Source organism: Nerophis ophidion, linkage group LG09, assembly GCF_033978795.1.
Source record: "Nerophis ophidion isolate RoL-2023_Sa linkage group LG09, RoL_Noph_v1.0, whole genome shotgun sequence".
Taxonomy (NCBI): Eukaryota; Metazoa; Chordata; class Actinopteri; order Syngnathiformes; family Syngnathidae; genus Nerophis; species Nerophis ophidion.
This window is the reverse complement of record NC_084619.1, coordinates 31,802,500-31,823,219: the sequence shown is the minus strand read 5'-3', so window position 1 is coordinate 31,823,219 and position 20,720 is coordinate 31,802,500. Positions and strand designations below refer to the sequence as shown.

The window sequence follows — 20,720 nt, the reverse complement described above, 5'->3', positions numbered from 1 at the left end:
AATTTGCCTTCGAGCAACATTCTACTACCCGTATGTATTTTCTCGCTAGCTCTTACGCTAAGCTGCTTGATATTCCAGCTTTCATGCTGCATGTTTTTGTTTACTTTTTTGTGTCCTCGTACCAAGTTTTAGTTTTCCTTGTGTTTATTCCTAGCTTTCATGCTAGCGCCCTTGGTTTATTTTTGTCTGTTAGCTCCAGTGTTTTTGTTCATAGTCTGTTTTTGTTAAGTGTAATAAATCATTTAAACTTACCGTTGCTGTGTTCATGCCGACGCATCCACGAAGGGACCAATTTGGCATGACTATGCCAACCAGTCGTAACACAGCATCTGTGATGGTATGGGGGTACATTAGTGCCCAAGTCATGGTTAACTTACACATCTGTGAAGGCACTATTAATGCTGAAAGGTAAATACAGGTGTTGGAACAACATATGCTGCCATCTAAGCGCCGTCTTTTTCATGGATGCCCCTGCTTATTTCAGCAAGACAATGCAAAGCCAAATTCAGCGTGTGTTACAACAGCGTGGCTTTGTAAAAAAAGACTGCGGGTCCTGGCCTGCCTACAGTCCATACCTGTCTCCCATTGAAAATGTGTGGCGCATTATGAAGGGTAAAATATGACAGTGGAGACCTTGAACTGTTGAACAATGAAGCTCTACATAAAACAAGAATGGGAAAAAAATCCATGTTCAAAGCTTCAACAATTAGTTTCCTCAGTTCCCAAACCTTTATTGAGTGTTGTTAAAAGAATATGTGATGTAACACAGTGGTGAACATGCCCTTTCCCAACTACTTTGGCACGTGTTGCAGCCATGAAATTCTAAGTTAATTATTATTTGCAAAAAAATATATAACGTTTATGAGTTTGAACATCAAATATCTAATCTTTGTAGTGCATTATATTGAATATGGGTTGAAAAGGATTTGCAAATCATTGTATTCCGATTATATTTACATCTAACACAATTTCCTAACTCATAACTCATATGGAAACGGGGTTTGTGTATATATATATATATATATATATATATATTGTATGACCACACATGCTCCTTAACATTGGGTTGACATACAGTTCATGATAAGGTCAGTGCAAATATGAGTGAGGAGACTCCAATTTCAAACTAAACCCTGATTGTACTTTAGAAAACTGTACACAGGATTTGAGCAAATATATGGTGTGCATTCAAATTAAACATTTTAACAATGTGTTCCTGTATGAAATTCTGACAAGATCATTGCATTTATGTCAAATACTGATTTTTTTTTTGTTTAAAATATACAAGAAAGTAATAACCTGGGATTAATCAGGATCAATCCAAATTCAAAATTGTGATTAATCTGATTTTTCTTTTTTAATTAGCATTTACTGTTTGGGACATTCCAATAGATGAATATATTGTAAATGTTAATCCATCCATCTTTCCATTGTCTATCCCTTATTCCCTTTTGGTGTCGCGGGTGTCGATGGTGCCTATCTCAGCTCCAAATGGGCGGAAGGCGTTGTACACCCTGGACAAGTCGCCACCTAAATACCATTGCATTTTGTTTACTTATTTCCATGGGAAGTAATGGTTGGAACATTCCAGTGTTGTGACCAAATCCAGTCACCAGCTGCTTTCACTGACATTAAGTAATTATGTTTGGCATTAATGTCTAAATGAGCCTATTTATTGACTCCAGTGAACCACACTGGAATGATTGTGTTGCCGTACAAACATTTAGTCACAGTTTCCTCTGCTCTGTTGAAACCTGAAAATAGTTCCTCAGTGTTGGATACACAGCCATGTAAGAAGGAGGCAGTGTTCCGAGTCAAACACATGTCAAATATTTGCACTGGATTCCATAAAACATTGGTATTTCCTAGTATTTTGTGTGCAAAGATATCTGGCATCCCTACAACAATGTTTCTGAAATGTTACACAAGCGCAGTCTTTGTTTGAAACCTAAGGGATCTTGCTTGGGGTCCACAGGAGGAAGGCTGTCATCAAGCCAGCAATGCACCTCTGAAGGTGTAAGAACAGTAATTACCTTGACAGCTTAGGTTTTCATTACTCAAGTATGCCTTTTCAAACTTTTTGTACACCAAAGCTGGGATTTTCCAATAGGGGGGCTAGGGGGTGGGCACTGTCATTAGTGATGACATTAGTTGTCTTGCATTTACTCAAACATCTGGTTTCATGGCTGCTGCAAATGCCTTGAATGAACTGCTTGTGGTTGTTTATGAATATCTCGAGCCACATTGGCCAGGTCAATGACTGAATAGGAATTTAATCCGGTTAGTTTAATATATCTTCCCATGACAATCGTAAAGAACCATACTCCTTCTCCACAAGCGTGCAGCAGCACATGTGCAGACAGACCATGAAAAATAGGACTGGTGGATTCAATAGACTACAACTTACTGCTTTTCCCTTCCTGGCCGGAGGTCAACATGTCTTTATAGCGCCCGCACTGAAGGTAAGGATGCTTCAAACCAAAGTTTGCTTTTAGGTTGTAAGTGGGTGGTTTACGACCCCCATGGCTCTGTACGTTCTAACTGATGGATACTGTGACTACACCAAAGGCCCTCCCTCACTCCCTCACTTGAAACAGCTGATTTATGTCCGGTCTAGGACACTTGTGCTCTGCGGCTGGAATGCGGAGAATGTCAAAGACCCCTCCTCTGCAAAGTCCCCTCCACACGCAAACAAATGGTGCAGGCGCCTGGTGAAGACCCACCGGTGCTCCCACTGCAGGGTGAGGAGGCAGAATGTAAGGAATGTCAGAGGACAGAAAATAAATCCAATCCGTCCTTCCTGTCAATCTCTACATTCTAATTTCCCTCGGGAATTCAAAAATACAAGCATGATCGGACAAAAACATTTTATTCGTGTTACATTTCCAAAACACATTTATGCATTGTGTCCTGTCATACAAAATTCCAAGTCAATGAAGAGACAAAACCCTAACAGTGCTTTGAATAACACACAAAAACAACCAAACACAAACCGTGTCTGCCACTCAAATGTGTGTAGAAAATGAATATTGCATGAAAGTCCTTGAAAGAGGACGTATAAAGCGGCGTTCACACATTGTCGGTTCAAATGGTAGTTTGTTAACACCACACACAAAACCTGGTCATCCGTCATTAGTCATAAACCCTGAGAACCTTTGGGGGCCGACGAAAACTTTAACAATGTTCAGTTTTTTGTAGCAGTCTTGGAGGTTTGAAATGGACCATGATCAAAATGCCTTTTGCCATGTAAAGAGCAGCAAGATCCGTGTTTGAACCGAAAGATCTGAGATAATATTGTGTTAAAACAGACATGCAGGACAGGCCCTAGGCTTTGTGTAGTGGTATTACTTAATTATCGTTATTATTAGACTCCTGAAGGGTTCCCACCCCACCCTAAACCTAATGTCATCGCCCTGCATACGCACACTCTTGTTTGTGTACATGCACAACAAAACAAATTATTGACTTACTTATGGGCTACCACCCTAAACCTAAAGTCACCGCCCTACATACGCGTACTCTGAATGTGCACATGCACAACAAAACAAATTTTTGACTTATTTTTAATAAATGTGTCGATTATTCACTTAAATTTGATTACAAATCTGTCAAGTTTCCTTTTACTTCATAGTGTAGATATTAGCTGATTCATGTAAGATTATTGTTAGTGGATAATAATAATCAGAATACATTATTATATTATCATTAGTGCGTCTATTGCAGGTTAATTCTCTCCTGCCTTTAAAAACAAGTGACGGCTCTGTTTGGAACTTTTAGAATGTTTTTTTTTGTAATGCCATTGTTTGAGAACGGGTTCACAAACCAGGAGTCTTTCTTGGTGCAATCGTGCAACATAAAACACATAACACAGAATAGGAATAAAAAAGAGCTGTAACTGAGCTACCAGATCTTGTTATTGTTCATGAGTCTGATGGCTGGGGGGAAAAATCTGTTCAGGGTTCCTAGAACGCACCACAACTTTGAGCAATGAGAGGCAAAAGTGAAACACATAACTGTCAGATGCTGCCACAAATAGTTTTTATATTTCAATGTTTCTCTCATGTTCTAGCGCGGTAGCATTGTTTCTGATGCGGAGTAGAGGGTAGAGGACTCCGCCACATTTTAGGAAAAATCTGTGTTTCTACCGCACCAATCTGCGGTAGAAAAGCAGATTGGTGCGTTTGGCCAATCTGCAACGATGAGCCTTTCTCATCGTTGGGACATCGTTGGACGTGTGGTTCGCGGTGATTTGAGAAATGCCATGTACCCTTGATGTGTGAACGCCTCTTAAGGATAATATTTACAACAATATGATAATTAAAGGCACATTAGAGTAACTACAGTACATGCATATGAACATGCCGGCATGGCCAAAAATAATCAAGCACAAGAACACTCCATAGAAACCAGAATAGTTATAGGTTTTGATAATACAAACAGAGCTCTAACGTCTCTCATTTAAATGCTATGTCCTGATTCTGCCATCTTCCCATTTTGAGTCATTTCTCTCCTGATGCCTGAAGTTTGATAATGTGATCACTCCCTTTACTCCTCAGTGCTGCTCAAGGCCTGCTCTTCACTGTGGGTTTATCCATTATGTTGAGCACATCATCCATGATGGATGGACCCAGATCAAGTTCAAGGGAGAGCAGTGAGCCTGTGATTCGAGTGAGCGACTCCTGTGATGTGCTCTTCTCTTTGGAAAAGTCCAAGTCAAAATCGGAGATGCGTCCCTCCTCCACACCGCTGTCTCTGTCCACCCAGTCTCCATTGCACTTGGAGAGCGCCTGCGCCTTGAACTCCAAGTTAATGTCATTGGTAAAATGTCCAAAAACTTTGCTCTTGTTATGGATATAAACTTTGTCATTGTAGATTTTGGTCTTATGGTCCTCTTTTGTGTAAAAACTTTCAAAGCTGTCGCTGCTTGCATTGCTGTGAAGGCTTCCGTTAGCTATGTAGTTAGTGTTACTGTGACCGTGGATGTAATAGCAAGATGGCTTCTCAATCCTACTTACTTGTTTGTTCGCAATATTAGCTTTGGTGACTGAGCTGAGTTTCGAGTTGGGCTTTGTCGTCTTCTGCAGGAGGTCCAGAAGGACAACAGGTTTTGGTGGAACACGTGGAGCCTTGCTGCTGAAGTTGTCAGTAGGATGCAACAAAGTGTCAATCTGCACAATTTCCATGTCCTCAACACTGTCAGTTTTCTGGGGCAGTGTAGACCCCACTGTAGACCCTGTTGTTGAGCCTGTTGTAGACCCCGTGGTAGAGCCTGTTCTAGAGCCTGTTGTAGAGCCCGTTATGTCGCCCAGCGGCTCAGGAGGTATTGAGAAGACAGTGGAGGAAACGAGTGGAAGAGTCAGTGCCTGACAGCCACCGATAGTTGGGAGAGAGATGGCGTTCTTGAGGACAGGAGATGGGGTCTCCACATATGAAGCATCACCTGTACTGTTTGTTCGCAGAAACTCACTTTGGACGCCATACTGAGGTTCCCCCTTCCCTGGTAAGAGTTCATATTTCCCCTGGAGGAAGGACATGTCCCCAAAAGCATCTCTCTGTCCCTCTCTACCTATGTGAGTAGTGTGTCGAAAATCGCCAAGTGGCGGACTGATCAGGTCCGGTGACAAAATGTCTCGAAGGCGACATTTCTTCCCCTTCTTAGAGTTGGTGGGTTTCAGGTAAATTGGAGCTTTCGCTGGCATGGCTGTGACTGCAGGATTCCGACAAAAGCTGAAATTGCTGTAGAATTTGTGGATGTTAAAGATCCCCGAGGGGAGGCTGGAGTTACATTCTCAATATCCCGTTGGCCATGCAGGTATCACACATGCTTCTCAACAGCTGCAGCCAGGAATGAGCGGAGGATTCCAGTCGATGTCTGAAATAAAAGACAGGCACAAAGAATGTCAGCATTTTTACTCATACAGCAACAATTTTGAATGAATGTGTTAGATATTACATTCATAATTGAGCCTCATTTTTTGTAATACAGTGATACCCCAACTTAAGAGAGTTTCAGTTCAGTTCAAGTTTATTTCCAACATGCAAACGATACAATCTAATGCATCACACGATTCCAGATGTTTCATTACCGCACGTCCGAAAAGCAGTAGGAAGAAGCTGAGCTTATTTAATCCTACCCCTTTTTATACCATAGCAATTACATCCTATTTCCTATTTTTTCTGTAACATAACAGCAAACAAACAAATAATAAATAAATAACATACCATACACTGTAAAAAAAATTCTGTACAAAAACGGTAATCTACTGGCAGCTACGGCTGCCAAACAAAAACCATAAAATTCAAGTAAAACACTGTAAACCAAATAATGATCAAAACATTATATTTACAGAAATTTTCATTAAACGTTTTGCGGAAAAATATCGAAATTTTACAGATTTTTACTAAATTGTTAAGATTGTTAAGACCTTTATTAAAGTGACGATGCAAACAGTTCTGCAGAAAAATACCTTTTTTCTACTGAGTTTTTCCAATTTATTACGATCAGGGGTCTCAAACTCAGTTTACCGGGGGGCCACTGTATGTAGAAACTACATGAAAAGTGGATTCACCTTCTTTGAATGGCTATACCGATCTGGCAACATACTTGACAATCTTCACGAGAGACTCCCTGTGACCCCCGCGCATGGTTGTCCCAATATCGACCGGACAAGTAAGAGCGCCGTGACAGCACTGCCCTTCTAATCGGATGTTTCTTGGAAAACGTAGGTAATACTGTACATCATACAAGAACAATAATTTTTGTTTTTGGACTTGATATATGTCCTTATTGTGTGTCCTGTCTGACTTCTTGTTCCTGTTGATGGTCCGTCTCGGGGCAAGAGATTGTAATGTGCCACCTGGGTGAATAATGGAAAAATAAATATTGCCCTGTGAGGAAGTTAGGATTGAGACCTACTGGTCTCAATTGGTCTGTCTTGCAAGAACAGGCCAGACCATGAGGAAGAAAGTGAACAAATCTTTTAAAAAGCGCTACAAAAGGAATACACTTGGGGTCCTGCAAGAGAGATTAAAAACATTAGGCTGATCTAAGCAGGATGAGGCTGCTGTTCTTTTCACGTGAGCCTCCTTTGGTCCACAAGGCTGTGGATGTGTTAATGTAGAACAGCTGGCAAGCACATTAGGAGAGGGGCAGCACAGGGGTTTTTAATTAGATGAGTGGAGGGCACCCTGCTACCGCACAAGCATCACAAGAGCGAATGGAAAGGGTTAAAGGACTTAAGCAATATAATCAGAGCAAGTGGATTTTAAGAAAGAAGGTGATGCAGATTGTGAAGTGATTTGGCTTTTACCAACACAAGATTAACTTTTAATGAAAAAGCTGCGAGATAGCGCAAAAACCCATTACATCGAGTCAACATCAGTGAGGGAATTTGATAAAGATTCTTGATTGCTTGCTACCTTCTCTCCGCCTTAACCATTCCAAACAAAGCAGAGGAAGTCACTACACGCTATAGTCTGGGATGGACTCTGTGTAACGCCTAATATACTGAGACGTTGTTAAGACGAAGCGAAAACACTCGGAGATTCTCTGTGTATGGTATGTGTGTGTACGTGTGTGGCAATAGCCAAGCGAGCGTGTGCCCATTTATAGACATTTACTTTTGAAGTCTGTCAGAAGTGCACCCCACTGGAAAAGAGTCGACTCTAAAAAAACAAAACCAAACACATGTAAAATAAAAGAACACTCCACACTGCATCAGCCTTATCAAAAAACATTTTAAGTAGGCTGTGTTTATTCCACAGACCAGCACTTACTGATACGCTGATGTCCATGTTTACATCAATTTTGGCATTTTCATACTGTATACAAGGGGAAATACTTTCACTATAGTAAAGGCCATTTGGACACGAGTGCAATGCGAAAAGTCAGTGTTCAAAAACAAGAATAAAAAAATACAAAAATGAGGGGTATTTTATGTTAACTAAGCAAAATTATCTGCCAATAGAACAAGAAAATTCAGCCTGTCAAGACTTTCCAAAACAAGTAAAATTAGCTAACCTCAATGAACCCAAAAATACCTTGAAATAAGTATATTCTCACTAATAACAAGTGCACTTTTCTTGGTAGAAAAAATGAGACCTTTTTGCCCAATATGTTGAAAAATATTCTTAAATTTAAGAAATGCTAGTGCCATTATCTTGACATAATGATATGCGCTCGGCATCATGATTTTTTTTTTTCATGCTTGAAGCCAGAAATTATTACTTTAAAAACTAGTTTTATACTTGTGAGTGTTGATGACAAAGCTTTGCAACAGTTTCAATATAGGTCATACAATCTCAGCTACAAGCTGTAATATCTTACTGAGATCATTTAGGACCAAATCACAAGTAAAACACTCTTAACATAAAATCTGCTTAGTAAGAAAATAAGCAAATATCACCCTTATTTGAGATACTTAATCTAACTGAGATTTCAGTTTTTGCAGTGTGCTATCTATACTGAAGGTAGCAACACTTGCTCAATAGTTCTTGTGTATCAGTGTGTTACTGCACTAATGATAGCAGTTTTGAATGCATGCAGTGTGTAAGATGTGTCCACATAGGGCTGGGCGATATATCGATATATAGGATATATTGCGGGTTTGTCTCTGTGCGATATAGAAAATTAAACTGTAATATTCGAGTATACGTTCTCGCACAGTTGCTTTTAGCTGCGAGCATTCAGGCTCTTCTCACTCTTTCCTGTCTCTCCTCACAGACAAGCAGGCGCACATTCTTACATATGTCACAACTGTCACGTCATACGTCACATGCGTGTCCGCCCTTGCAGGGCAGAGAGGTAGCATACTGGGCTACGTTAGCTGCTAACATAGCCATACGAGAGAAAGAAGGTGCGGATCTGGTAGCAAATGGAGGAAGTGAAGTGAATTACATTTATATAGCGCTTTTCTCTAGTGACTCAAAGCGCTCTAAATAGTGAAACCCAATATCTAAGTTACATTTAAACCAGTGTGGGTGGCACTGGGAGCAGGTGGGTAAAGTGCCTTGCCCAAGGACACAACGGCAGTCACTAGAATGGCGGAAGCGGGAATCGAACCTGCAACCCTCAAGTTGCTGGCACGGCCACTCTACCAACCGAGCTATGCCGGAAGACTTAATTCCAAATAAAAACAGCAAGGTTTCCATCGTCTGGCGGTGGTTTGGCTTCAAGTGGGAATATGTCAAGCAGACAACCGTAATTTGTCAAGTGTGGGGGGAAAAGCGTTGCTATAAAAAGTAGCATTACTGCTAATATGTAGCATTATTTGAAAAGTCACGCGCTAGAGAATGAAGAGAATTTCATAACCTTACTAACATACCACATAGTCAAGGACGAATACTATTTGATTTCCTATTATGCAGCTCATTTTTATTTGACACTTAAAATGTCTCTGACAATCTTGCACTTTATGTTCTGGAAATGGCATGAATGTTTGTGCCATTGCTTAATAAGTATAATAAATACACTTTTGGTCAATTGACTTAGTTGTGATTTCCCTCTATGCATGAAAGTTTAAAAGTAGCATATATTAATGCAGTATGAAGAAGAATGTTTTAATGTATACACACAGAATCATCATACTGCTGTGATTATATGCATCAGGTGTTCATTCAAGGCCAAGGCAAAATATCGTAATATATATCGAATATCGCGATATGGCCTAAAAATATTGCGATATTAAAAAAAGGCAATATCGCCCAGCCCTATGTCCACAATAACATCCATATTTTAAAGGCATATTTTTCCAAGGATTTTGGAAACCTGAGCTTTTTGGTTTGCATCATAAAGAATTTACAAAATGTTTTAAACCTTTCTTAAAAATACAGAACGTGAGTACCATCACTGTTTTTTACACGCTTTAAACTTGTGCTTTACAAAATGCTGCAGCTAATGTTTGAATGTTTGGATTTTTCCTGGCTCAGAAGCTTCACTTGCTGCCAATACATTTTGCCGTGCCACATCAGACCAATGAAATTGCGTAACGGGTCACATTTAATCAAACGCACTCACGCAATCAGGCTGAACTCACCCTCGTCATTAAGGAAACCACAAAATGCAGAAGACACAGACCCAAAGCCGTTGACGATTGAAATTGGACAAAGACATTGCTTTCCGGAAGGCTACTTCCTGTATGCCAGATTATAGGTGCTGCTTTTTGTTAAATTTGTGAATGAACACAATTGCCTGTAAATATTTCATGTTTCAATGTGTACACCTGCTGCTTATAAGCTTGTGCAGCCAATATATGTACAAAATAAAATGTGTCAAAAAATTAGGAAGGCGCGGCTGATACATTAATGAAGTAATTTACTTTCTGGTGCTGGTTTCCATTTGTATACATAATTGTATGTAGCACTTTAATAAAGAACAGATGCGTTTTAATGCGTGGCCAAGTCAACTGTGGCGGCTTTTTCAGATTTCTGACTCTACAAAAAGCACGGCAGAGCATATACAAGCGCTTTCATGAGGAGAGTGATTTTTTTGCTAAAAACTCCACCAGTGATTTTATTCTAAACACCAAAGTAGGCTAAATGTGCATTTTTCAAACTATCCGTGTTTGTGTAGACATGGCATTACTTTGCTAAACCTTATAAATAAAATAAATCAGAAAGGACAAGAGAAAGGCTGCAGTGTTTATTAAAGCATAATTAATCACTTGTTTAAGTTCCTGCTTTCTACCCAAGTTTACTGGATGTAGAAGTGGAAAAGTCTTATGTTGTCAAGGAAACTTTGGTGCAATGCTTGTTTTGGTTGCATCATGTGTATTTTTTTTCTGCCTCGCATGAAGTAGCTACACAATAATGCAACATCCATCCATCCATCCATTTTCTACCGCTTTTTCCCTTTTGGGGTCGCGGGGGGCGCTGGCGCCTATCTCATTTACAATCGGGCGGAAGGCGGGGTACACCCTGGACAAGTTGCCACCTCATCGCAGGGCCAACACAGATAGACAGACGACATTCACACTCACATTCACACACTAGGGCCAATTTTTAGTGTTGCCAATCAACCTATCATAAGCATGCAAAATACAAGAATGGGAGTATTTATGTTGATCTGCATTCTCAAGACCCTGCCTTCCACCCGAATGGAGCTGAGATAGGCTCCAGCACCCCCCGTAACCCCAAAAAGGGACAAGCGGTAGAAAATGGATGGATGGATGCATTCTCAAGTTGCTTTTTATTTTTGAAATACATCCAACTATTTTTTTTATCTAAGGAAAAAAAAGAAAGTGGAAAATAAAGGGGACTGCACTTTTGGAATTTTTCCCATATTATGAGTGACAAGAACACACATGTCTTTTCGGGGGGATTTTAAAGATCCATCCATCCATCATCTTCCGCTTATCCGAGGTCGGGTCGCGGGGGCAGCAGCCTAAGCAGGGAAAAAAAATGTGGACTAACACTTTACAGACACTGTAATATGATTGTTCATGTTTTTCAGTCAGTACAGATTGGTGTTCTATCGCAGTGCTGTGCATTACAAACTCAAACGTGTTTTGTGCTGACATAGAAGCTACCTTATCTCTTGCCCTAGTTAGCTTCTACAGCTAATACCGAAGCACGCTGATGTGTTAGTACGTAAGAAGAATTGTTCCTTGATGTTTGCTTTTAAGATAACAATGTCACTACAGTTTGGTTATTATACGGGTTATGGATCATAAATTAAGTATTGTTGACGGTTTTGAATGCTATTTTAAAGTGATTCAGTGGTAGAATTGATTGCTCCTGTCAGCTACATTGCTAGCCACCTAGAATGAGACAGTTGTTATATATTAGACATCGAGAAAAACAAAAACGGCGTGGTGAAGTTGGTACAGTGGCTGTGCCAGCAATCTGAGGGTTACTGGTTCAATCCCCACCTTCTACCATCCTAGTCACATCCGTTGTGTCCTTGGGCAAGACACTTCACCCTTGCTCCTGATGGGTCCTGGTGAGCGCCTTGCATGGCAGCTCCCGCCATCAGTGTGTGAATGTGTGTGTGAATGTGCAAATGTGGAAATACTGTCAAAGCGCTTTGGGCTCCTTACAAAGGGGTAGTAAAGCGCTATACAAGTACAACCCATTTACCATTTACCATTTGTCTTCTTGTCTCTCATATTGATTGTGAACGATTGGCTAAATTCCCAACAAATGTGCACTTCCCCTTTAAGAACAGCAAAGCGCTCCCGTAACTGTGACAAATAGATAAACCAAAATTATCCACTGTATAGGACACTGGTTCAACGGAATATACACAATAAGTCAAATAGTGAAGGAAAAAAATCCGGCTTTAGCTTTCCTGAAATGTGGCCCCCCAAAAGAATTTAGTTAAATATCTCTATTGTATCGCATTCTTAGGGCTTAAACGCCCCGGCCTGCATGGACCTGACTTGGTACTCTCACAGGGAGAGCATCACCCTGCACGTCTCAGCCAAGGCCAATATTAGTCAGCTGGCGTGGCGAAAGCCTGATGGTCTGACCCTCACATTAGACATCCTGTAGAATGCTCACTTATAGCAAATATGAGAGGAATTCCAGCAGCTCCCGCAAAAGTATGAGAAAAATAATCATGCCGGTTTTGACTTCTGTTGCCAACACTAATAACACACCTGCATGAGGCGTGGTAAGGCGAAACCAAACTCTCTTGAGGATGATCACAAGAGAATCTCAAGAATCATAGAAATGCCAGTCGAGCTTGTTCTGAGTTAACAACAACAGTTCAAGGTCTTCAGAAAGCAGATGAATATATTTACTCCGTATTGTAGCTGAGATAGGCACCAGCGCCCCCCGCTACCCTAAAAAGAATAAGCGGTAGGAAAATGGATGGATGGATTAATATATTTAAGTCAACACTGGCTCTTAATAGTGTTTTCTGCAGAGGCTCACATTTGCAGCCTGCGTTTGGGACTTGTCCAAACAAAGGTACTGTGGCACGTGTTGACCAGTCTGAACCCAGCAGTGCCGCCACGAGAGAGTGCACTCGTGGTTTTCATTTACACCTCCCCGGAAGTGGGAATATGATAGCAAAGTCCCCCCTCCACTCCCCCCACCTTTAAATATACTTGACTGAGCATCCATCCAGTAAGATAAACCACAGAGTCATTGGGTCAGCAGCAGCTATCTGTGTGGGCATGAATTGACCTGGAGCTGCTCCAGCCTCTTAAATACTGAGCTTTGCCTCATCAGGGGCTTAGTTATTAGTGTGGGGGTGGCATAAGGCGCAAGGTGATGAAAGATTTTGCTGTCTGGCAGTTCAACTTGTGGCTCGGGATTTGTGTGGGCATTCGGGGACGAAGTCACGTGCGATACAATTGGGTCAGTATATTATTAGTGGAGTAACCCAATGACAGCATTGCAGTTTCCCTGTGGCTCCACACTGAGCTCGAATGGCAGCTGTTACTTATGACCTGCATGTGACTCTGCGATTTGTCTCAAATAGAACTGACGCATCCTCAAAATATTTCCTCTGAAGATGGAATTACGCTTGTTGAAAATAGCTTTAACATGTTTGATACTTATAGTTATACGTGCAGTTTACAGCCGTTACACTGTTACCTGTAGGGCTTGGATATTACACTAATTTGTTCTGGGTGCCACATTTCCAGAAAGCTGCTCCCTTCACTATTAGTCTTTATTAGCATATTCTGTACAACCAGCATCCTCTATAGAAGATATTTCAGTTTGATCTGTTTATTTTGTCAAAGTAACAGGAGCGCTCTGCTATTTTTAAAGACATTCTGCAAAAAAGCTAGTCGAAGATCATCTCTATGACAGTACCCTTGTGTTTTTAAGAATCCGCTGCAAAAATTGCGGGCCACCAGTTACATAGCCAAAAAGATGAAAAGAGAGCATCTAAAATGGAATCTTCAGAAACTCTACTAGAATAACTAAACAAATTTAATAAATGACTACTGACTGTATCTGAAGTAAACAAGCTACAGCAACACCTCAGTTACATAAATCCCATTACAAAAATATGTTGTAACTGACCAAAAGGAAAGGACTTACATGGGTGCCTTGAGGACCGCCTCAATTAAGTAAAGCACAAATTTGGACATCGGTTTTCTATGTTTGCTTTCGAAGTTAACATGTATATGCAAAGATCCGCCAATGTGTTTACAGTGGTTCCTCTTTAGAACAGGAATATTCTAGGTTTTTTTTTAGAAAATTGCAGCAAAAATGTTTGTCTCTCAAGTTTTGAACTGATTTTAAGAGCCCCTTTGGTGTCATACCGTCATAGCCTCTGTCTGTTCTAATATTGTAAACTATGCTGCAATGTATGCACCTCAATTAGGGCCAAAGTAAACAAAAAAACCAAGACAAAGAAAGATCAAAAACTGAAAAAAAATAGAAGCTCTGAAAAAAATTATTTAAATCTGAAAAATGTAAATATATGAAAGCGAAAAATTTAAAAAACATATATCTGTTTGAATAAATTACCTGAGTGAATCATAATCGTATTCCACCTAAACAAAAAAAACTTATTTTTAAAAAAAATTTGAACAGATTGATGTATTTTTAAAATTTCAACATCAAAACTTGGTTTTTCAGTTTCAAAGTTAGTTAAGATTTTTTTTTTATTGTTTTTATTAAGACAAAGATAATTTATGTATTTAATATGTGTTTACTTACTATGGTGTATTATTTGTTTGGTATTTATTTGTTCACTGTTATGTTACAGAGAACAAGAAAATAGGACACGATTGCTGTGGTATGAAAAGGTGTAGGATTAAATAAGCTCAGCTTCTTCCTTCTCCTTTCTGGGCGTGCTGTAACAACTGGAAATATGTTAAGAATTACATTTAATTGGATGCATGTTCGAAATAAACTGAAACTGAACTGAACTGAACTGAAAGTAACATTTTGTCAAACGCCAAACTTTTTTGGCACTAACTGGTCAATATAAATGTACTACAGCAAATACTTGCTGTTACGTTGCCAGACGTAAAAACTTACAATATAAAGCATACAATGTCAGCAGAAACAGGGTGAAATTAGTTATACTTGTTACCTAATGGCAAATATTTTTGGCAAAGGTTAGCTAGCAATGTTAACTCTTATCGAATGTTCAGCCTATTTGAAAAAACAGCAAAGAAAGCTCATTTGTATTTTGTAGTTATTTCCATACTTCTACACAACTGGGATACACTAGCAAGCTGTAGAGAATATGGAGTGATTGTTGGTTCAGAACATATTTGGCTTTTATTCATTATTGAAATATGTATTGTTACCTTATGTTGTATACTTTTATGTGAACATTTCCAGTTAATTGTATTATCTATTAATGCGCATAGGCATTGGAGTTGTTTTACCCTTTCAATGTCTACTCTATCTTTTTGCATTTGTGTTCGACTTTCATTACTACAGTTTCATTTTTTTAATTTGATCAATGTTTTCTGTTATTATTTGTATTAGCTTTTGTGTTCTCACCTGAACAAAATGTGGTCATATCGTCTGCAAATAGTATTAACTTTGTCCTTTGCAACTCTACAAATGTCATTTATTTAGAAATTTAACAAACTTGTTCCCATTATTGATCTGTATGGGGTACACCGCAAGATATTTTTAGAGCTGCAGACATATGTTCACCTGGCTTCACGTATTACTTCGTGTTGGCTAAGTAGATTCTTAGTTTTTATAGCTACCATGGTTCCAAGAACAAATCTTGACAATTTTTCCACCGCTCAAAAGCAACGCCAATATTTACTCGTTTTATTTCTCTTTGTCATTTTTCGCTGTCGTTGTTGACATACTGAATCCGAGAAATGCGGAAATGCAATTGTGCATTAAAGGAATCTTACTTGTTAGTACAATTGTTACACTAAATAATGCAATTTTTTTCCATTTTATCATTTATTATACATGTTTTATACTCGTATTTAATGATCAAATGTTATAATTTATTAGGTTTTTTTGCTTTTCAACATTTTCACATTAAACCTTCACATAATACATTCGACATTAGATCAATTGTAGTGTGAGACACGTATATTAAATGAAAAAATGAAAATACATAGTGTTATATTCTTATTGTAATATTTTTCAATTTTTTTTCCATTTATACCCCATTATGTACTTTTTACTTTTTAAATTGATCTCAACTCCGTACACTGCTGTTGGAATTTTTATTTTCCTGAAGGAACTCTCCTGAAGGAATGTAAAAAATACTATCCATCTATCTATTTAGTTTAACGATTGCACTCATGTAAAAGATGCCTTCAATGCATGATTACATTTCCGAATTTCTTGGATTCATACCGCATTTTTCGGAGTATAAGTCGCTCCGGAGTATAAGTCGCACATGCCGAAAATGCATAATAAAGAAGCGGAATAACATACATAAGTCGCACTGGAGTATAAGTAGCATTTTTTGGGGAAATGTATTTGATAAAACCCAACACTAAGAATAGACATTTGAAAGGCAATTTAAAATAAATGAAGAATAGTGAACAATAGGCTGAATAAGTGTACGTTATATGACGCATAAATAACCAACTGAGAAGGTGCCTGGTATGTTAACGTAACATATTATGGTAAAAATCATTCAAATAACTATAACATATAGAATGTGACGATTGCTAGGCATGGTGGTGAGGTTGGTGCTCTTCCCGGATGCAGTTCGGGCTCGTACACAGCATAAAGGTAAGAAATGCTGGTTTATTTAAACTAAAAACAGACTAAGAACAGAAACACTTGTGCTAGGCAGAAAAGACAAACCAAAAGCACTAGCATGGAAGCTAGGGAACTAAACACATGAATAGCGTGGAAGCTAACAAGTACCAAACGGATTTAGCAAAGTCGGGAGATAGCATCGTCACTTTGTTGTGGGGAACAAGGCTAGGATGCGATGTGGAAACAACGGAAAAGGCAGGCTTGAATAAGGGACAGTAATTTACAACAGGTGTGCGTCAAAAGCAAGGAACAGGTGAAACTTATAGGTAACCATGGTGACGGAATAAACCAGGAAGTGCACAAACAAAGTTAAAAGTCCACATAACAAACGATCCGGGTACCGGATCCTAACATCACCTCCTCCCCCCCGCCCCCTTTAAGGGACAAATCCCAGATGTGCCACAATAGCTTGAACTCCCCCCCACAATAATAAAGTTCAAAAGTGAAGGGAGGGCGGAGGGAGGACATGGTGGAGGGTCACCAGGTTCTGTGTCCCCGAATCCACCGAAGACACGTCAGATGGCGGCGGCGGACGGAACGCCGCTGCCGCACAAGTCTTGGCAGGCGACCTCGTAGAGGCCACAAGCGCAAGAACTAAGACTTAGACTTGGACTGGAACTATGACTAGGGCTTGGACTTGGACAATGACTAAGACTAGGACTTGGGCAAGGACTAAGACTAAGACTTGGGCAAGGACTAAGACTAAGACTTGGGCAAGGACTTGGGCCAGGACTAAGACTAGGACTTGGGCAAGGACTAAGACTAGGACTAAGACTTGGACTAAGACTAAGACTAGGAAGCGGACCAAGACTCGTACCAGGACTCGGACCACGAGTTGGTCTACGAGTCGGTCTACGATTCGGTCTACGAGTTGGACCAGAAGTCGCACCAGAAATCGGAACAGAAGTCGGACCGGGGCTAGGGCCAGGACTAGGGACAGGACTAGGGCCATTAGGTGCAACCCGTGGTGCAGCTAGCCATGCTGCAGGTGGTCTAGCTGGAGGTTGCGGTTTAACGGGACGGAACACCGGGGGAGAAGGCCACGTAAGAGACTGCGGCCTAGCGGGTCGAAAGACCGGTGAAGGAGGTCTAGTGGGGGCACTTGGCCTGATAGGCCGGAACACCGGTGGAGGAGGCCGCGTAGGAGGTTGCGGCTTAGCACAGCCACCAGCAAAAGCCCCCCCTTCAAGAGGCGGATCCCAGACGCACTCCTTGTGGTTAGAGATTGTCTCTAAGGGTGGGCGGAGGGAGGTCAGGAGGAGGGCAGACTCCTCCCCTCTCAATTGTCCAAAATATCCCCTCGGAGGAGAGGAAAAAGCCACTAACTTGGGCGGGGATTGAGACCTTAGGGGCGGTGTACAAAGTGAAGGTGACTGAGAACAACTAGGTTTATGATTAATAAAATTGTCCTAGCAGAGTTTAATCCTAGCGTACAAGTCTTTAGTGGATGCGTGAGGAAATTAGGTTTAAAAAAATTCCTCATCACTCCTATCCTCAAAAAATGGCTAAGAAAAAGAGTCTAAACAAAAGTCTTCGGTGACTTCATAGGGGGGCGTTAACGAAGTGACGTCACCGTGATAGACAGGTCTTTTGAAAAAGGAATAAAGGAATTACCTGACGAGTGAGAGGAATATTGGACGGGTTGTGGATGGCTGTGTACCGGGGGGAGAGGTCTTGAAGCGGGAACGTCTCTGTCGCAGGGCAAAGACTTCTTTCGCGACTTCCGCCCTCGCGGACGTGACCGAGCTAGCTGGGAGGAGGCCTCACCGAGCCGGACGGAGCTGAGCGGGACCAGAAACCCCACCAGTGCCCCAGATCATCTCCACGTCCGGCGAACAGCGAAGCGACTCCTCTTCCATGACTCGGAGAATGTCCCACGTTCCATAATTGTCGACCTGCATAATGCCCGCAGCGAAATAATTTTTCTCTGCTCGCATCCTAATGTGACGATTGGTAGGCATGGTGGTGAGGGTGGTGCTCTTTCAGGATGCAGATCGGGCTCGTACACAGTGGAAAAGTAAGAAATGCTGGTTTATTTAAACCAAAAACAGACTTAGAACAGAAACGCTTGTGCTAGGCAGAAAAGACGAACCAAAAGCGCTAGTATGGAAGCTAGGGAACTAAACACAGGAATAGTGTGGAAGCTAACAAGTACCAAACGGATTTACCAAAGTCGGGAGGTAGCGTCGTCACTTTGTTGTGGGAAACAAGGCTAGGATGCGAAGTCGAAACAACAGAAAAGGCAGGCTTAAACAAGGGACAGTAATTTACAACAGCTGTGCATCAAAAGCAAGGAAAAGGTGAAACCTATAGGTAACCATGGTGACAGAATAAACCAGGAAGTGCACAAACAAAGTCAAAAGTCCACATAACAAACGATCTGGGCAGCGGATCGTGACATAGAACATGCTATACGTTTACCAAACAATCTGTCACTCCTAATCCCTAAATCCCATGAAATCTTATACATCTAGTCTCTTACGTGAATGAGCTAAATAATATTATTTGATATTTTTCGGTAAAGTGTTATTAATTTCACACAAAAGTCGCTCCTGAGTATAAGTCGGAACCCCTGGCCAAACCATGAAAAAAACTGCGATTTATAGTCCGAAAAATACGGTACTCGCGCGCAGATGCAGGGGCTGCATGAGCACCAACGGGGAGCACGTCTCGCCAGACCACTGAGAGCTTGTTTTAGTCAAGTCGGACAGCTCTGGTTAGAAAGTTTAATTGTGACAAAAATAGACATTCATTTGTTGAACCTGTTCAGGCCACACTTGTTAACATGCTAGCTGTTGGTGGTGTTCTTGTATTGTTTAGCCCGCTGCAAACTGCACCTTTAATTATCCTCAAATAGGTGACAAATTCTTCCACTGGGTGTAATTCACAGTACGACTTTAAAGGCAGTATCTACATAGTAGTCAACCACAGCTTTGACTCCTATAATGCTTCAGGAAGGTTGAAAGAACCCGTTTATTTCAAGTGCAACTAGTAGCCTGGAATAGACCTAATGAAAAACACAACTCAATTATAGGCAAAGGCTCTACTCGTGAAAGGTCTGGTGGTGGTGTGAATAGCAGGGTGGAGCATTTGTTCTGTCTATCTTGCTCCCCTTTTTACCACCCGCAAGCATGGCTGGCCCAGGCCAGCATTATCCTTGGCGTGAGATGAGTGCCTAAGAACCCGAATCGAAGCACATGAAAAGAATTCCCACAGACACAAGTCATTTTTCTGTTTTGTCTGTTGAAATGCACCCAACTACAATCTGTTCCACTTGGGGAGGGAAACGCGACGCCAGTTCTGATATTTGACATGAACATGCCTTACAGTTGATGTTCATTTCGCCTTCCGAGGAGCCATATTTCTTATGTATTGAGAGCATCTGCTGGACTTCTTCAACCTGCTTTACGCTACACGTGTCTTCAAAAAGCAGCTTAAAAGGAACCGCCTGGGTAGTAAAATGACTTACATTACAAATGAAAACTCACCTTTTGATGTGGATAATCTTTCACGGTGGTGCCTCAGTTCCTGATCCCTGCACTCTGTGCTGTGTGTGTGTGTGTGTGTGTGTGTGTGTATTCAGTGGCGTGTCTTAAAGGCGCGTTGACACCGTCCTGCCTCCTGTCTCTGCCTCAGGGCTGCACTTCAGTTGACTACGACGTCTGCCGGACAGCTGTTTTTCAATTGCTGCTCTGCTCCTATTCCTGTCTGAAATCTCCCAAGTCTCCTCCTATACCTCCCTCACACCCCTCCTTTTTCTCTCTCTCTCGCTTATTTTCATTCCCTCCTATCCTCTCTCTCTCTTTTTCTTTAGTGGCACCTGTGTGTTCTCTTTTCAATAAAGACATAAAAGAGTTGCCTTAATGTTTGGACTACGATCATCACAAATTTAAGATGTTTATATAATGCACTACAGTATTCAGTAGATTCAGTGGAACGTTTATTGGCATATTTTGTCCTCGTTTGACCACTCTTTTGACAAAACCCCCCTCCCTTATCCTATTAGAATGTTTTGATGAGTGGCCCTGCACAGAATCCGTATCCTTGTGGTTGCAGCAGGC

The 20,720-nt window shown here is 40.9% G+C and overlaps 1 protein-coding gene across 1 annotated transcript; it reads right to left on the bottom strand.

Annotated features, from left to right (window-relative positions):
• Positions 1-2,852: 2,852 nt before the first annotated feature.
• On the bottom strand, positions 2,853-20,379 carry cdc42ep3 (CDC42 effector protein (Rho GTPase binding) 3). Its single transcript, XM_061910842.1, has 2 exons — positions 20,148-20,379; positions 2,853-5,872 (listed from the first exon to the last, which is right to left on the bottom strand). Exon 2 carries the CDS (start codon positions 5,697-5,699, stop codon positions 4,563-4,565), a length of 1,137 nt encoding a protein of 378 aa, XP_061766826.1. The 5' UTR covers positions 5,700-5,872; positions 20,148-20,379; the 3' UTR covers positions 2,853-4,562.
• Positions 20,380-20,720: the final 341 nt, after the last annotated feature.

What these genes read in the sequence shown, in the direction of transcription:
- cdc42ep3 (XM_061910842.1), bottom strand. Translation starts at nt 5,699, where the DNA reads ATGCCAGCGAAAGCTCCAATTTACCTGAAACCCACCAACTCTAAGAAG.